Below are 13,232 nucleotides of genomic sequence, written 5' to 3'. Positions count from 1 at the left end.
CCAGTGGTTCCTTCAGGGATTTTTGGTATCTGCAAGATTTAGCTTTCCATTGTCTTAGCTGAGGACTCTGCTCTAAGAATTCAAGGGTTCAGGGCAAACTGGTGGTTGCCAGAGGGCCGGGGGTGGGGGAGGGGCTGGTGGGGGCAGGGATGGGTAAAATAGGTGAAAGGGATTAAGAAAGACAAATTTCCAGCTCTAAAGTAAATAAGTGACATGGGGCGCCTGGGTGGCTCAGTGCGTTAAGCCGCTGCCTTCAGCTCAGGTCATGATCTCAGAGTCCTGGGATCGAGCCCTGCATCGGGCTCTCTGCTCAGCGGGGACCCTGCTTCCCCATCTCTCTCTCTGCCTGCCTCTCTGCATACCTGTTATCTGTCTGTCAAATAAATAAATAAAATCTTTTTAAAAATTTTTTTAAATAAATAAATGACAGAAGTGAAAAGTACAGTATAGGGAATGTAGTCAGAAATATTGTAATAATGTGGTGCCGTGACTACAACTTACCATGGTAAGCATTGAGTAATGTGTAGAACTGTTGAATCACTATGTCATATACCTGAAACTAATATAAAGATCAACTCTACTGCAATAATAATTAAAAAAAAAAAAAGGAGTAGGTTTCAGGGAAGAACCATAATGGTAAGTATTGTAGGGTTGATGAGATTCAGACTGGCAGGAAGTAGGAGATGGCCCAGGAGTACCGTGGGAGGGAGCTAAAAAGGGACAACTTGACCGGGACAGAGAAATAAGAGAAAACTGTGGCTAGATAAGGTGGATGGTAAGCTTTGAAATCAGATGGGAGGTTTGGGCTTGAAGGGACGGTAATGTAGCAGAACCATGGATTCCTAACAGGGGAATGACATAGAGCACAGTCTGAGGGAGACTAATCTGGCAGCAGTCTACAGGATTAATTGAAGAGATAAGAGATCAAAGGCAAAAGGACCAGCTCAGAGACTGTTGCAGTAATGCAGGTGTTAAGAGATAAGAGACTTAACTAGACAGTGGAAGTGGAGAGTGTGGAAGATAAAGATAAATCGAGAGGACTTGATGAATGATTGGCCTGAAGCCTATGGAAGATTCAAAAAATGACCCCCAGATTTCAACCCCTGATGGTACCTGGGAGACAAATGGTGCCCTTGACCAAAAAAAAAGTCTTTGTTTTCTGTGGAGAAAAATGGAACTGAGGAAGTCAATGCTTGTATTACTCATGACTCCTCTCCCTGTTACAAAATTCACAGCAGCAATGACCTCTGAGAAACTGAGCAACATCGTGTAAATTGATTTTAAAATATATTTCTGATTGAAGTCTCGCACTCTCCAAAGATGCTGGAGAGATACAGGTTTGGTTCATGTAGCCATTGGTCAAGCCAGCTGACTAGGTTCTAGATTACTGTTGGTGAGCCTATAGACTTCATGTCTCCCCACACTGCAGAGATGAGAAAACGTTTTTACCTTTTCATAGGTAAGTTTAAAGCAATAATTTTTCTTCCTGGTTTAAATTAAGTTTACCAATGAATAAGATGGAGAACAGAAAGGTAGAAGCAGAAATTCTCATATAAACAATCATGCTGCTTCTGTGAACTCTTACGCTTCATGTCTTCCAAAGATATGGAGGGGAAGTTTGATTAAAAGGTAGAATCCCACATTGTGGTCACTCCATAAATATTAAATAACAGTAATAACAATAAAAATGACTCGTGATTATTAAGAATTCATATAAATCAACATGAATCCAATCTATGAGAGTTCATATAGAAAAAGTCTATCCCAATAGTATTATTATAATGATCTGACGAATTTGATTTCCAGTGATCCTCTGGTTCTCCTGCAATGAAATTTCCATGCATTAAAATTTCACCATAACAAATGCTTCAGATACATCGTCAAATTGTATTACATAGAAGCTTGGAAGTATGTGGGTTTCATTTCATAGTCAAAGCAGGATAATAATTGAAAATGCTTTCATTTTTTAAAGTTTTAAAAATGAACTAAATAATTATGCTCTTCTGACTATTCATGATTTGTTCGAAATGGTCTTATAAGACATGCAAATGTATGTACAAGTGAGTTGGCCATTTCTTTAACACTTATAAAGAAAATGTTCATCCAGGGACGCCTGGGTGGCTCAGTTGGTTAAGCAGCTGCCTTCGGCTCAGGTCATGATCCCAGGGTCCTGGGATCGAGTCCCACATCGGGCTCCTTGCTCGGCAGGGAGCCTGCTTCTCCCTCTGCCTCTGCCTGCCTCTCTGTCTGCCTGTGCTCGCTGGTGCTCTCTCCCTCTGTCTCTGAAAAATAAATAAAATCTTTAAAAAAAAAAAAATTTTTTTAATAAAAAAAGAAAATGTTCATCCAAATATAAAATAGAAATGACAGTAATGAAAATGCTATGCTTCATAATCCTGTTTATTGAAAGAATCCCCATAAACTGTATCATACCTGCAGCTGCAACATTCTTCACACCTTTGACTTTTTTTTCCCCTCAAGTCATCTATGTTAATAATTGACATCAGTATAGTCATCTGAGATATGGAATTGGCCAAGATCTATGGCTTATCTTTTGACTAACGCTTTCTTCCTTGTAGTTAATGGCTTATCAAAGACATTCTCAAACAAAGATACAAGTCTGTGTGATACATTGGCAAGGTATCATATAAGAGATATATGTAAAGGGCCTTTTTCTGGAAAAACAATAGCAAGAATGATCTCATAGCTTCTCTAATCCCTGCAATCATGCCACTTTTAAATCAAAAATTCCTTTTAAGAGTATGGAAGAGATTGGCAAAATAATGCTTTTAAAAGAGGAAACTTATAAAATTAAGCTTTTATACATGAAGACATTATGGAAGGATCCTTAGAGATAAGAAAGTGAGCTTTCTAAGTTTGCTTTTTGTGTATTTTGTTTCACCATTGCCTGACAGAAAAGATTGATTTTTTTTTTTTTTTTTTGGTCTGTTACCTTCTCAGTCTTCGTCACATGGGACACACTGATATCGTAGAACTGCAGGCACAGTGAACATGCAGTTTTATTTTGTTTTTAGTTTACAGAATATCAGGTAACATTCAACCCAGTCCCCATTTGCCCAGGATGGAAAATGGAGTCACCACCGTAGGTTCCTTGCCTCCCCCTGTGGCCACAGCTGACAAGTCACTGCAGTCTGTTGGACCCACTTATTTAGTGATCCTTGTGTCGAGCCTTCCTGTCCATCTCCACGCTTCTCTCAGGCTCTCGTCTTTTCTCACCCTGCTGACTGCGACTGCCCGGGTCACTTACTTTCCCACCAGTCCTCCTGAGTGTTGCTCTCAGAGAGATCTTTCTAGAGCACAGCTAGATTAGTTAGATTATCTAATTAGATTATCTGTTAGATTATCAGGATACCCAGTCAGGAGGTTGTACAACCCCCCACCCCAGAGAAACAATTGGATGCAGATTTTGAAGATGATTTGGAGGAGAATGGGACATGACTCATAGGGAGATAACCCAGAGATCTGAGCGCAATTATCCAGACTCTAGATGCTTATCTTGGACTCAAAAGTCCTAAAGCCTTTCAGGGTGACCTGCCTGGCCCTGACAAGTTCCCAGTGGTGAGGAGAGACATCCCCAGGTCCATGAGGGATGGTCCCACTGGCCAAGCAGTTTGTGCCATAGAATCCCTTTGGTCATTATGGAGTTCTCCAACCTCAAGCCCTCCCTCCAGAGAGGGAATTATGCCAACATATGCCCCAAAGTCATGACAGCACCATTTCTCATCATTGGTAGTCCTCTAGGTAACACTGCCCAGACTCCTACTTGATGAGAATTCTCTTCTTGCACCAAGTGATGTCACAGTTTTCCTCAACCATGTTAGCCTTTGGGGCCTTTTTGGACCTTTGTTGGCCTAACCCCCAAAATATGTGGCTGTTTCTTTTCTCGGTGATGGGAGGCTTCCCAGGACTCTAATCAAAACATGTAGGGTAGCTACTGAACTTCCATATGAAGGATTTCAGTGCGTAGAAAATCAGCAGTCCTGTCAGCCCCTATGTCCCCCTCAAAAAATGTCAATCTCCATTAGAGAGGTTTGAAATTGCCAAGCGTTAATAAACTTCAGGGAAAATGAAAGAAACTTTTGTTGGGGAGGGGGAGTGATATCACTTCCTAAATGTGAGAGTTTTTCTCAAGTAATAACAGCTATCACTTGTAGAGTGCTTTACTATTTACAAAACATTGCATATATGTTTTCTTATTTAATTCCCATAGTAATTCTGTGACCTGTTACGATTCTGCTTTACAGATATGAAAACAGACCCTCAGAGAAATTAATCCGTGTGCCTCCAAATCTCAGAATGTGTCTTGATTTTTCTAATTCAGTGCACTTTCCAGTTACCCTATGTTCATGACGTAAGTGGTTGTAAGATTTAGAAAGTAGGGTAAAGCCTATATCTATCAGTTTGCTATAAATTACAAGTAACAGAAGGAATATAAGATGGGTGCCATGAGCATGGAGTTTCCTCATAATAGAACTACCCTATGACCCAGCAATTGCACTACTGGGTATTTACCCTAAAGATACAAACGTAGTGATCCAAAGGGGCACGTGCACCTAAGTGTTTATAGCAGCAATGTCCACAATAGCCAAACTATGGAAAGAACCTAGATGTCCATCAACAGATGAATGGATAAAGAAGATGTAGTATATATACACAATGGAATACTATGCAGCCATCAAAAGAAATGAAATCTTGCCATTTGCAACGACATGCATGGAACTAGAGGGTATCATGCTTAGCGAAATAAGTCAATCGGAGAAAGACAACTATCATATGATCTCCCTGATATGAGGAAGTGGAGATGCAACATGGAGGGTTAAGGGGGTAGGAGAAGAATAAATGAAACAAGATGGGATTGGGAGGGAGACAAACCATAAGTGACTCTTAATCTCACAAAACAAACTGAGGGTTGCTGGGGGGAGGGGGATTGGAAGAAGGGGGGTGGGGTTATGGACATTGGGGAGGGTATGTGCTATGGTGAGTGCTGTGAAGTGTGTAAACCTGGCGATTCACAGACCTGTACCCCTGGGGATAAAAATATATGATTATAAAAAATAAGAAAAAATTTTTTAAAAATTAAAAAAAAAGATGGGTGCCATGTCCCATATAGTAATTACTTTTCAGAACTCTTCAAGATCATAATTAAGAGGTTTTATTTGTCTAAAAGATGAGGGGGCCTCTCCTATTGTTAGTGCTTTATTTTGCTGCCGCTAACAGTGCTTAGGCTTTGTGCTACGTCTGTGATATTAGGTTAGATACTTAAATGCCAAGATTACCGGTAAGAATTGTCTCTAAGAATGTGCTGTCTATTCCATGTCACTGCTTCTCCTTTGCCTTTGGATTACAGACACGCATACCCGCACACGCATGTAGTTGTGATGCTGGCGGCTGAAAGGGTGACTTCTAGTCAGTCTAATTGCAGACACCTCTTAGTTATTTCTGTTGTGAGGGATGAAAGAAGTAGCATTTTTCAGAACCAAAATTGACCGACAACACAGTACTCCTTTTAACCAAGTTTTGACTCAGGCAGTTTGAGGTTACTTCTTTTTTTTCCCCGCCCTGAATGGTTTCCATGGTCAAAAAAAGAATACAAACTGTTAACCAGCCTCAAGTAATAATGATGTAAAATCATGAACATGATTTATAATTGGTTGTATTCATTCCTTTAGTTGTAAAGCAAGCTTATAAAATAGGTGTTACTCCCATTTTACAGGTGGGAAGTCTGACGTCTGTTGACTTGGTTATAGTCACACAGCTACTGTATACTGAGTTTTGGACCTGAGATTTCTCATCCCAGATGTCTGCACTGATTCAGATTCTAAACTGCCTACATACACACACACACACACACACACACACACACACACACACACACACCCTTACACCCTTTGTGACTTGGCATGGAAAAGAAATGATAACAAAGAAACCCTTAAAAAGTGGAGCCCTATAACCGAGTTTTTTTGTTGTTGTTCCTGATAATATTCTAGACCCGCACTTTTCTTTGTCTTTGGTGTACTCTGTAGTGATGTTTTTCTTACACACCCCTACTTAAACATTGCGTTTTCCAAGCATATGAATAGAAAATGCCCAGCTGCCCCAAAGGACCGGATTGACATAATATGAGCTCTTTGTTTACCCACTGAATAGGCACAACTTGTCCCCTGCCAGCTGCTTTGTCCACAGTCTTAACCTTGTTCTGTGGGAACCACCTGTATGAGTGGCTGGGTAATTAACTCCATACTCCGGTGTTGCCTTCCGATCTTCTGTTAGGAATAAATCAGATAATGCCTCTGAGTGTGAACAATATACTGCTCTCTGAATTAGGTTTGGACCATTGAGGCAGGTGGACATGGACTGAAGAATACTGCATTTAAGAAGAATTACAGTTTATCGGGAGCTTCTTAGATAAAGGAACTACTGAGGCAAAGACACATTTTAGTGCTGCGCTCAGGATACCTGACTGTGGGGACTGGGTGTATCAGGACAGGAAGTGATAGAACTGGGCTGAAGTGCCCTGTCTTACTCATTTCATTTCAGACAGTGACTTGCCCTAAGATTACAGTGTGGATATCATTCTTCTTTCCTAGGGGAAAAAAAATGATTCCAAAATCATAAATAATAAATTACTTTTTTCATACATTCATTTATCCTGAGAAATGGGTTTATTAACATTGAAAACTGAGACCAAGGTCACTTCAACACCCAGCAGTGACATCAGCAGGAACTTAAGTAGAGAACAGGACAAGCCTCCCACTCAGGGCTGAGAGAGCCTTTATTGTAAATCTACCCCAACACGTGTACCCAACTTAAGATGAGTCACCTTCAGGACTCTTAGAAGCCACTTGTTATTACGTAAGCAACTGGCAATAATCAGATAATCTGTCACCGAAAACGGGGAAGTTTGTATTATTTAAATAAAGTCTTCATTCTTTAATCAGTGCGGTCATTAAGGAGAGTTTACATACATACTTCACTTCCAGTCAGAGGAAAACCATCACTTCCTCACCCCTGATAAAGTTATACCTTATTGGAACCTGGGCCAAGCATTTTGTCACCAGAACAAGGGGGAAGAGGTAGTCCTGAGTTTTCTTAAACATTTCCAGTTCTGTTTATTGATGAAACCTTGAGATATTTGGAATCTGTGTTTCTACTGCCTACAATCATCATCGCCTTACTGGAATTTTTTTTTTTAATTTTCTTTATCTTAACCAGAAAACTGTTTTTGTTTTTTTAATATTTTATTTATTTGTCAGAGAGAGAGCGAGCCCACAAGCAGGGGGAGGGGCAGAAAGAGAGGGCGAGGCAGGCTCCCCCTGAGCAAGGAACCAGTGTGGACTCGATCCCAGGACTCTGAGATCATGACCTGAGCAGAAGGCAGACACTTAACCCACTGAGCCACCCAGGCGCCCCCACATAAAAATTTAGTTGTGAGTGGGCTCTGACACCGAACTCTTAAAGTTCATTCCAGGTGACTTTATCTCAGTTATTATCAAAATCTGGTCTGGTCTGGGGCCTTGAAGGCGTCACTTGTCCCCATTCGGTCAATAGAAACAGGAGCCAAGGAACAGGTGAAGTGACATACTGTGACCAAAAGTGAGGAAGCTGCTTTCCAAGGAGATCAGCTCCCTGCCACAGAGAAGTCTATTTCTAAATTGTTTAAATTTGCTTGGAAAGGGATTATTCCATGACCCTGGTGTACTTCCTGGATCTGTTTAGTCTTCAGTGCTTTCTAAAACATTTTTCAAAATCCACTCGTGATTTTCTAATCCTTCCTAATACATGGACGCTTAAAACGCAACTCTTCTTTCTTTTTTTAATCCTAGCTTTGAAAACGCAAACAAATGCCCGAGCCTTGAGAACTGATTGGAAAAGTGAGCGAGGGCCATTGGAAGTATAGCTGGCTGCTGGTGGTTCTGGTCATTTACGCACCTTACAGAAAATTGCAGTTTCCACTAAGAGAAGTTCAAGCATCCTCACTGCAGCTGCTGCTTCTGTTGGACAGGGGCAACATAAATGCACTGCACTCCCTCTGCTGGCTCTGAAATTGCAACAGCTCATTACCCACACCTACATTTAGATGTATTACCACACTTTAAAAAAAAAGAGAAAATATATATGTACATACACACACACACACACACACACACACACACACACACATACATCTATGGAGCAAAGGCTGGGAACACTGCTGATTCTAATTATTTGTTTAAAATGTTAGGGAAAACAAATTATCTGCCCAATGCAAATGGTTGGATGAGCAAGAAAGCTGGCAGTTTTTAGGCTTTCTATCTGCACTGGACTGAGAAAAGGGGAGGGGCTGCCTCTCCTCTCCCTGAGGCGGATCTCGAACAGCCTTTAAAAATGACTCAGTTCCTTTCAAACACCAAGAAGATCTTTTCCCAGAGCTCAGGGAGCCAATTAGTAGAATAGTAGGTTTTTTAGGTTCAGAACAGTCCAGAGAAAGCATGGGGCAGTGGGGGGCACCTGGGTGGCTCAGTCGGCTAAGTGTCTGCCTTCGGGTCATGATCTCAGGGTCCTGGATTGGAGCCCCGTGACTGATTCAGACCTCGGTGGGCGATGGGGGCTCTGCGGGGGATGACTGCTTGTCCCTCTCCCTCTGCCCCTCCCCCTGCTTGTGCTTTCTCTCTCCACCCCTCTCTCAAATAAATAAATAAATAAATAAATAAATAAAATCTTTAAAAAAAAAAAAAAAAAGAAAAAGAAAGCAAAAGCATGTATTTGGCTTGGGGTGAGGGGGAAGAAAAAGGGTGTCAGGAAAACTGAATATCATCACACTGAGGCTTCAGACCTCCGGGGAGGCCACTTCTGTGCATGGAGGCGTGTTACCCACAAGCCTGGAAGGGAATCATAGCTCCGTGGAATTTTAATGGCTAACTGGACCTAAGAAGCCATGGTTCAACTCACAAGTGAGGAAAACCTCTCAGGAGAACAGAATGTTCCAGATGCCTTGGGCATCCTGAGGGCCCTGAGCCCTGTTTCCCTCCTGCTCATCAATACACTGAGAGTTTTCCTGCAAGGCTGATCTTCTACTGGGGCTTTGCCCCCTTTACCATCCTTGCTTGTTTGCTTCCCCAGGCGTCTGGATGCCAACCACATCAGCTACGTTCCCCCGAGCTGTTTCAGCGGCCTGCACTCCCTGAGGCACTTGTGGCTGGACGACAATGCCTTGACAGAAATCCCTGTCCAGGCCTTCAGAAGTTTATCGGCGCTGCAGGCCATGACCCTGGCCCTGAACAAAATACACCACATACCAGACTATGCCTTTGGAAACCTCTCCAGCTTGGTAGTTCTGTAAGTTTTATTGATTTTCTTTCTATCTCTCTTTTTATACTTGCTACAAGGGCTGGCTCTTCAAGCCTTGAATGGGGACATTTTCAGAGAGGAAAACCCCCTGGACTTCTCCCCCAAATGACTCACGAATGTAGAATTCAGCCACGTTCAGCAAGCACCTGCTAAGTGCCAAGCACTGAGAGGCACTTCAAGATAAACTATGGCCTCTGTCTCAGGGACGCCCGCATGTTATTTTTTAGGCAATCGCCAGGCTATACAAAGTTAGTCCAGTAACTCAAATAAATAAATTTGGATGAAGTCCAGAGAATAAAAATTCCTTATTTCTGGTAATAATTTATAATTCAGGTCAAATTGAAATATGCCCTTCTTACTATTGAATAAATTTTTTTTGAACCCCTACCGAGGGAGGAGAAGTAAGGACAAACCATTGACCAGGCGGGACCTGTGCATTCGTGTGGCTTTTTTCCCAATGGGTCGAGATTTCATTATTTGAAGTAAACCAAAATGATTCTCAAGTAATAATTTGAAACATAATCAGTCTCCTTTAAGGCTGTAGCTCTGTGCCCCACGTGTATAATATAACAGTCAACCAAGGCGGATAAAGGAAGAGAAACCCTGCTTGAAAGGCTGGAAGGTCAGTTTGCAGAGGAACTCAGAGGAAGGCTTCTTCCCCCCATGGGCAGCATGTACAAGATCATCAATAAATGTCACCAAGATCTCCCATGAAACCAACGTAGATTCATCAGAATAAACACCTTCATTGCAGTGCCGGGGTGGCTCCGTGGGTGGGGCGGCCACCTCTTGGTTTCAGCTCAGGTCGTGATCTCAGGGTTGTGGGATCAAGCCCCAGGCCCGGCTCGGCACTCAGTGCTCTGTACAGAGTCTGCTTGAGATTCTTTCCCCCCCACCCCTCTTCTCCTTGCCCCTCTTCTCCCCCATCACTCACTCTCATGCGCTCTCAAATAAAATTAATTAATTAATTAATTGATTAATTAAAATCTTCGAAGAGACCCACAAAACTTAGTCTAAAGAATAAGAAGTTTCGGGTGATATTGACAAATTCCTGTACTGACTCACAGGTACAAAGAGGGTGCCACTGACCCACCGGAAGCTGGTGTGTGCATTAATTTTTCCTCCACCTGAGGGAACGGATTGACGGAGAGCCACCTGTTCGTCTTCACCGTCTTCCCCTTACGGCCCTTTTCCAAAAATCCCTTGGGACTTGGTCCAGTGTTCAGTTATGTGCACAGCTGTTCCCATGGGCCTGGACTTAACTGACCTACCATTCAGCCACAGAGGATAATTATACTCGTTAATACTACGTCAAGATAACGAATCTCCTGGGGCAGCCAAAAAAATCTGATCACTGTTCTCTGTGGCTAAAATTGTGGTTGCCTGTAAACCTGTGGTCCCGCCCTGGGAACGGAGCCATTGTAAGGCAGCAGCTTTAATAGAAAATATGTGTAGTTCACTAGGACCTTCCCTCCATCCTTCATTGGTCACTGATGACCAGAATCTCTGCTTAACCCCCTACATCAGAAAGCCAGGTTAACAACCTGAATTTACTTTTATCAGTCACATTGCCCGTATTATGATACACTCCCGGATATCTCAAACCCAAAAAGTAAAACCCGTCTCTGCCTATTCAATTCTATAGTATAGGACCATCTATGGTAAGAGCGGATGGATCAGTTAGCACTGGGGGGGGGGGGGGGGAGTTAAACAAAACATTTCTTATATACAATTAGTGCATTCTTTTCTCTAAGTTTCTTTGGATTTAAGCAATTAGAATGCTGTGCCTAAGTTTCCAGGAGCAGCGTGCCTTCGTGACTGTGTCTGTAATGTTCTCCTGCAGGCATCTCCATAACAATAGAATTCACTCCCTGGGAAAGAAATGCTTTGATGGGCTCCACAGCCTAGAGACTTTGTGAGTTGACCTTTTATTTGTTTCCCTTTTTTCAGTGTTTTCATGAGTATTCTGAAGGAATCAAAATAGCCTTAAAGTCAAACTTGCTGTTTGGTTTGGTTAATTGCCTGAGCTTTAAACAGATATTTACAGTGGCTTTATCTTAAACACACACACACACACACACACACACACACACACACGCAAGCTAATAAAACTGAGATTTTTATTTTAATCTAACAAGAGTGGTAAATTAAAATCATTATAAGCTAAATGAGATGTTCTCTACTGAGCAGCAACTGTTTGCTTAGGAATGTGTACTCTGTGTCAGGGATCAATTCTAATCTGTCACTCAGGCTCACTATTCATGAGTCTAGTCTGCTGCCCCCCGCCCCCCTCCCCCGCCCATTGAGAGGATACAGACCAGGCAAATGCTACACTCTCCAATCTGAGATGAACAGGCATCCCATTAGCAAACAACAAAGTGATTCAAAAAACTAAAAAGTAATAATAGTTACCATTTACTGGGTATATGTTTATCTAAATACTGGTCCATTCGGCGTACGTGGTTTCAGTTACTCCTACACCCATTCTATGAGAGCAACCATCACCATCCCGCTGTAAGCCCTAGTCGGGTTGAAGTTATTTTACCAACAGGAGAACCATACCTGAGATTTGCTTCTTCTCTAGTTTGACTCTGAAATCCGTGTTTACCAGCACACATGACTTCCAAAAAAATAGGTCAAAAGCTCAGGTCTGAACTGGTACCTATAATAAAAATCGAGTCCAGCCAGCTGACTGCCTAGAGCCTTTCCCAGAGCCACGAAGAGAAGAGTTCTCACGTTCTCGGCACCATCACCACCACCATCCCCACTCCCCACCCGCCCCCTGACCAGGCCCCAGCCCTTTCAGGGGAGGAGCCACTCTTCACTGCCCCTGATGAGAGAGAGGGGTAGACTGAGGGTGAGGTGACAGGCAGTGGGGGTCCTGAGTGTTCTGGAGGAGAGGTGCTGGTTCCTGCTGGGCCCCCCTCACCCCCATATTTTTAATACTTAAGTACAGTAAGCCACGCAGGGCCACTGAATCTGCAGGGGTGGCTCTACAGAAGGAGAGACCAAAGACCACCTCTCCTATGGCCTTGGAGCTCCATTACGCCTTTGCACCTGGAGCTTAGCATTTGTACTGTTTAGCTTCTAATCAGGTCTGGGTGTGAGGATTTCCTGACCTGCTGTCTGTGGCTGGTGGCTCAGGTCAGTAAGCGCTCCCAGCTCTCCTTCCCGGATTACTTAAGTCACTCTGGGTTTCCTCAGAGAAGGGAGGCATCATACTTACGAGGAGATGCCAAAGACGAATTTCTCCAGGCAGAACTTTGAAGTCAACTTAATGGCAGAGGCAAAGCATTCTTATGAGGTGCTTGGAAGAATTAGAACTTCTCCCTTATCTACACAGGGCTGGGCTTGAGATCTTAGTAACGGAAAGCACCTTCCAGTCCTTTCCAACACAAGAGGAACAAAGAACAGTATTGGCTTTGAAGGGTATTTCCGCAAACAGTCTTTCTTCCTTTCTTTTTTTCCCATGTCTGAGGTGAGAACCCAGGATTTCATGTAAATACGGTGGAGTCCAACGTTTCAGGGCAAATTCATGTGAGTCTCATTGTCCTCCATCCTTCCCTCGCTTTGCCCAGGGCTACAGAGGATCAGTAAATTGGTTACTCCTGACCTCTTCCTTTCCCTCACTAGAAACCCAAGTAATTTATAAGGACCCAATCCTCTGTTTAATCAAAACAGAGCATCTGGAGAGATTTACAAACAGGAAGAAAATTTATGTCCACAAAAGACACGAGTTTCCTGCCTGCAGTATAGCTTAAGGATGGTCTGTGCCAGACAAGTAGGAATCTTGATTCATGTTTAACTCGGTCAAATTATCTCTCTTAAAATTAAAAAGCAATTCTTCTCCATAGAGGAAGATCTAACCAAAACGGATTGCCTGA

The 13,232-nt window shown here is 42.7% G+C and overlaps 1 protein-coding gene and 1 long non-coding RNA gene across 4 annotated transcripts in view; one reads left to right on the top strand and one right to left on the bottom strand.

Moving 5' to 3' along the window:
* The window catches only part of LGR5 (leucine rich repeat containing G protein-coupled receptor 5), a 124,388-nt gene that overhangs the window by 89,284 nt on the left and 21,872 nt on the right, over positions 1-13,232 (top strand). For both annotated transcript variants that reach the window (XM_032347029.1, XM_032347028.1), the window contains exons 5-6: positions 9,121-9,336; positions 11,192-11,263. In XM_032347029.1, coding sequence (XP_032202920.1) covers positions 9,121-9,336; positions 11,192-11,263 — 288 coding nt within the window. The remainder of the gene's footprint in view (positions 1-9,120; positions 9,337-11,191; positions 11,264-13,232) is intronic.
* Positions 2,961-12,755, bottom strand: LOC116593140. Of its 2 annotated transcripts, none has more exons than XR_004286771.1 (3): positions 12,575-12,755; positions 11,911-12,010; positions 2,961-3,322 (listed from the first exon to the last, which is right to left on the bottom strand). It is a non-coding gene; the product is annotated as an uncharacterized LOC116593140 (long non-coding RNA). The 2 variants fall into 2 exon arrangements; XR_004286770.1 differs by lacking the exon at positions 2,961-3,322 and adding an exon at positions 7,734-8,059.

This window comes from Mustela erminea, chromosome 6 (genome assembly GCF_009829155.1).
Source record: "Mustela erminea isolate mMusErm1 chromosome 6, mMusErm1.Pri, whole genome shotgun sequence".
In the NCBI taxonomy this organism is placed as follows: domain Eukaryota; kingdom Metazoa; phylum Chordata; class Mammalia; order Carnivora; family Mustelidae; genus Mustela; species Mustela erminea.
Note: the sequence above shows the minus strand (reverse complement) of the source record. Positions and strands in the feature narration are given on the sequence as shown.